This window comes from Myotis davidii, unplaced genomic scaffold (genome assembly GCF_000327345.1).
Source record: "Myotis davidii unplaced genomic scaffold, ASM32734v1 scaffold484, whole genome shotgun sequence".
Lineage (NCBI taxonomy): Eukaryota > Metazoa > Chordata > Mammalia > Chiroptera > Vespertilionidae > Myotis > Myotis davidii.
Window position 1 is genome coordinate 678919 of NW_006295459.1, and position 5151 is coordinate 684069.

The following is a 5151-nucleotide window of genomic DNA, read 5'->3' on the forward strand; positions in this document are numbered from 1 at the left end:
GACTAAAGCAGGTTTCTGGGGTTTTGTTTAGCTTCTATATTTGTTACATAGTTGCTTAGAGTTGCAGCTCAGAGGCCGGCAGTGGCAGGCGGGGAACATTGGAGTCCTCTGTCACTGAAGCAAGCAAGCTTCATGTTTGCTTCAAGCTGCCTGGCTGCCATTTGCCATTTTGGTTGGCAGTTAATTTTCATATCTCGCTGATTAGCCAATGGGAAGGGTAGCGGATGTATGGCTAATTACCATGTTTCTCTTTTATTAGATAGGATAGTGAAAAATTAAAAACCTTCCCTGTAAGATCAGGAACAAAGTAAGAATGCCCATTCTGACTGGTCCTATTCAATATAGTATTCAAAGTTCTAACCAAAGCAGTTAAGCAAGAAAAAAAAAGACATCCAAATAATAAAGGAAAAAAATAAAATTGTCTGTTTGATTATGACATAACTTTGTATAGAGGAAATTCTAAAGATTCAACAACAAAATCACTAGACATAATAAAAAATCAGTAATGTTTCAGAATACTAAGTCAGCATATAAAAATCAGTTGTATGCGTATGCACTAACAAAGAGCTATTTAAAAAATAAATAAATAATAAAACAGTCATATTTACAGTAGTATCAAAAATAGTAAAATATTTACCTTCCTTGGAATAAATTTAACCAAGGAAGGTAAAGATCTATATACCAAAATTATAGGATATTCATGAATGAATTTGAAGAAGACACAAAAAATGGAAAGATATCTCATGTTAATAGATTGATGAATAAATGTTAAAATGTTCATACTACTCAAAGGCACCTATAGATTCAAGGTAATCACCAAAATTCCAATGACATTTTTTTTTACAGAAATAGGGAAAAAATCCCAATATTTGTATGAAACAATAAAAAAAACAAAACCCAAACAGACAAAGCAAAGATGGGAAAGAACAAAGCTGGAGGCATTACACTTCCTGTATTACAAATATGTAATAACCAATACAGTACAGTAGCTCCCCTTATCCATGGGAGATATAATCTAAGACTTCCAGTGGATGCCTGAAATAGTGATAGTACCAAACCTTATATATACTATGGATTTTCTTCTACATACATATCTATGTTAAAGTTTAGTTTATGAAACTAGGCATAGTAAGAGATTAAGAGAAATAACTAATAAACCTACAGAACAGTTGATCTGATCATCAAGACACCTACTAAGTGACTAATGGGCAGGCAACATGTTCAGTGTGGATATGCTGGACAAAGTGGTGATTTGAAATCTGGGCAGGATGGAGCAGGACAGTGTGAGATTTTTATCATGCTACTTGAAATGACATACAATTTAAAACTTACGATTTATTTGTTTCTGGAATTTCTCACTTAATATTTGGGGACAATTATTGACCACCAGCAATTGAAACCAAGCAAAACAAAACTGTGGATAAGAGGGGACTATAGTACTAACACAAAACTGACATTAGTCTATTATTCCAATAAATTACTAATGGAATAGAATAAAGAAATAATCAAGTTGTAAAGACATATATTTATGTTGATGTTCATAAAGGTTTCTTCTCTAGACATTCACATTGAATATTTTAATAGAACAATAAAAGTTTACTATTCTCATGATTTTAAATACTTGTTTTACTGGTATCCAAATAAATATTTATTCCCCTATGGAGTGATCCATGAAGAAAATAGCTCTTGGACAATGGTTACTTAATTCAAAAAAGCATATCTCAAATAAAATATAAAAATAAAATAAAAATTTTTTCAATGGGCATTTGTAATAAAAAAATTTTCCCAAGTTATTATAAAATGTCTTGAACTAATGAATAATCAATTCTGGCAATAAGTATTTTCATTCTTGTGAACTAAGAAATGGAGAAAGATATTCCAAAGGGAAAAAAAAGTGTAGACAAGGCATACAAAAAGAAAATACGTAAAACAAAATGAAAATTCAAGTAGTATTTCATTGTATTTCCTTTATATTCATTGAGAAAATAGACAATATAATGTTACTGTTCTGATTAAGATTTTTTTGAAAACCCAAAATTTCAAATGTGTCACCATTTTTCTCTTTCTTTGTTTTATTAGATTTATTGGGGTAGAATTGGTTAATAAAATTATATGGTTTTCGAGTGTACAATTCTATAATACATCAGCTGTATATTGCATTGTTTGCCCACCATTCAAAGTCAAATATTTTTCTGTCACCATATATTTGACCAACTTTTTGTGTTGTTTTGTTATTGTTATTAATCCTCATCTGAGGATATTTTATCTACTGCTTTTCAGAGACAGTGGAAGGAAGGGTGGAAGCGAGGGGGGTGGTGAGAGAGAGAGAGAGAGAGAGAGAGAGAGAGAGAGAGAGAAACATCAATGTGAATGAGATACATTGATTGGTTGCCTCCTGAATGTACCCAGACTGGGGGCAGAGAGAGAACCTGCAACCTGGGTACGTGCCCTTGACCACATTCAAGCCCACATTCCTTCTGTGCACTGTCTGATGCTCTAACCATTGAGCTCATTGGCCAGGGCCTACTTTCTGTTTTAGTTTTTGCCACTGGTACATTATAATAATTGAGAGCTGTAGCAGTGCTCCTTTTCTTTAGTTCTTCTGCCACTAGGCACTCATTGGATATTACACTGAGTATATATCTTATAAAAATAAGCATCCTTTATAAATTAGTTGCTCTTGATGTGTACTTTAAGAACCTTATATAAAACCTGCCGAAGCTCCTTGTTCTTGATTGCATACACCACGGGATTGAGGGCAGGAGGAACGACACTGTGCAGTACATTGAGTAGCACTTGAATAATGGGAACTGATATTGCGGCACTATGGGCGATGGACATGACAATGACAATTGTATAGAAGAATAAGATCAGAATGAGGTGGGATGTGCAGGTACTTAGGGCCTTGGACATAGCTTCTGCTGAGTTCAGCTTCAGCACAGAGTGAAGTATCAAAGCATATGATAAAATAGTCAAACCCAAGTCACTTCCCATGAATGTCCAGGCCAGAATAAGCTGGTAAATGCTGTTGATGGTTCTGTCATCACAGGATAGACTAGTGACACCAAGAGTAGAACACAGAAAGTGTTCTATTTGGTTCTGGGAGCAGTAGTGTCTCTGAGCAGCCAATATAGGCACTGGGATGGTACATATGGTGTTCCTGAGTGCCATGACCACCGTTGCTTTGACCACAAAAGATTCAGTAATTATTGATGGATAGCGTAGTGGTTGACAAATGGCTACATATCTATCGATAGCCATGCATAGAAAGATACCTGACTCCATGCCCACAAAACAATGTATGACATACATCTGCAGAAAGCACTCCGGGAGACTGATGGCTTTAGCATTGAACCATAAGTTGGCCAATATCTTGGGCATGATAGTGGTGGCAAAGCCCATGTCTACCACAGCCAGGATGCCCAGGAAATAGTACATAGGCTGGTGCAGTGTTGGCTCTTGATAGATGACGATCAGAATAAGGATGTTGGCACTGAGGGCTAAAAGGTAGAGCAGAGCCAATGGCAGGGAGAACCAGTGTTGCCAGCTGTGAATGCCTGGGAATCCCATCAGAATAAATTCAGAGACCTGGATATTAGAGATGTTGGAGGCTTTGAGATTCTGGAACATTCTTTAGTAAGAGAAAAAAAATATTCAAGATTATAATTTTGAAGAATATCTATGATAGTATTTGAAGACAAGTAAAAGACAATTAGAACTTTTAATTTTTTATTTTATTTCTTTATTTCTGTTTTTTCATGGTAATTATTTTATTTTTTAATTAAATTTATTAAGATTATGTAGGTTTCCAGTTTGTACTACTGTGATATATTATTTTATAATGCATGTGCTCCCACCATTAAAAGTCAAATCTCCTTACATCATCATGTATTTGACCCTATTAAACTTTTACCACCTTCCCACTTCCTTTCCCTGTGGTAAACACTACATTGACAAAGGGAGTGGTCATTACTAATCTGCATTCCTTTCATTCTGCACTAACATTCATTGGATATTTCTAATGAGGCAGGAACTGTGGTAGCACATTCTTGTTAACACAATTAATCACCACCAAAAATACACAAGGCTGGTCACATTATCTCCACCCTCTTATAACTACGGGTTAGAATATAGAGCTATCAGGGCCTTGTTCATTACCTTCCATATTCTTAGTCCTAGAAACTGCACAAGAGGAAAATGATCTGATATTATAGCCTTGCCTCTTAATGTCGGTTTTGCTAAAGAGTTTCTTTATTTAGAGCCTTTATTTAGAATTTAGAGTAATTTATGCATGAAAGCACTTAGGTAACAGATCACATCATAGACTATTGAAAAGAACCTTCTTAAAGAACATGAACACTTTTGAAGAATACATCATTTTTAAATTTACAATAATGGTTGAATCAAAGAGAAGTGTTTCCTGACTCTGGTTCTATCCCTACATCCCTGTTTGATCTCTATTCACAATGAAGGATGAAAGGTTATATATTTCAACACACAACTATTTTGGAAACAGCAAAGGAAGATGAGATAATAAGCATGCTCTTCAAAGGCTGATCTGGTATCATCCCAAACTGAGTCATGCAGGAGTGGACAGAATAGCAATCATGCAAAAATTTGTAGGAAATCCCTTCCTCTCTGTAGGAAATCAGGAAATTTTTCAAAGAGGAAAAGACAAACACTCTTAGACCTGAAGCATGGTTAGCATTCTGCCAGATTAGGGTTCCCTACTGTTACTGTTTGCTATTCATTCTCACATTAACTGCTATACTTCCTTTGGTGATTTAGCAACCCTCTATTTTATTTTGTGCATCCCCACCACCAAATCTAGCTTCAACCATCACCTTCTTTAGGAAGACTGTAGTTTCCTTCAGGGAGGATAGAATGTCATCCTGTAAATCTTGGTAACATGATGGAATTGGAAAAATGGTAAGCTTCATAGGCAAGGAATATATTTTTTTATGGATCCATCTTTTTTTATATTTTAAAGTGATGGCATTATAAAACTTATTTATATTCTTGAATCTACCATATTTTACCCAAACCTCTAATATTTATACATATTATTTGAAGTGTTTAGCATGACATCACACACATACTAAATGTCAAAAGATGCTTATAAGTGAATATACAAATTAATGAGGCAATAAT

At 34.8% G+C, this 5151-nt stretch overlaps 1 protein-coding gene across 1 annotated transcript; it reads right to left on the reverse strand.

Annotated features, from left to right (window-relative positions):
- Window positions 1–2670: 2670 nt before the first annotated feature.
- On the reverse strand, window positions 2671–4708 carry LOC102755117 (putative olfactory receptor 56B2). Its single transcript, XM_006770086.1, has 2 exons — window positions 4691–4708; window positions 2671–3621 (listed from the first exon to the last, which is right to left on the reverse strand). Exons 1-2 carry the CDS (start codon window positions 4706–4708, stop codon window positions 2671–2673), a joined length of 969 nt encoding a protein of 322 aa, XP_006770149.1.
- Between the last annotated feature and the right edge of the window lie 443 nt (window positions 4709–5151).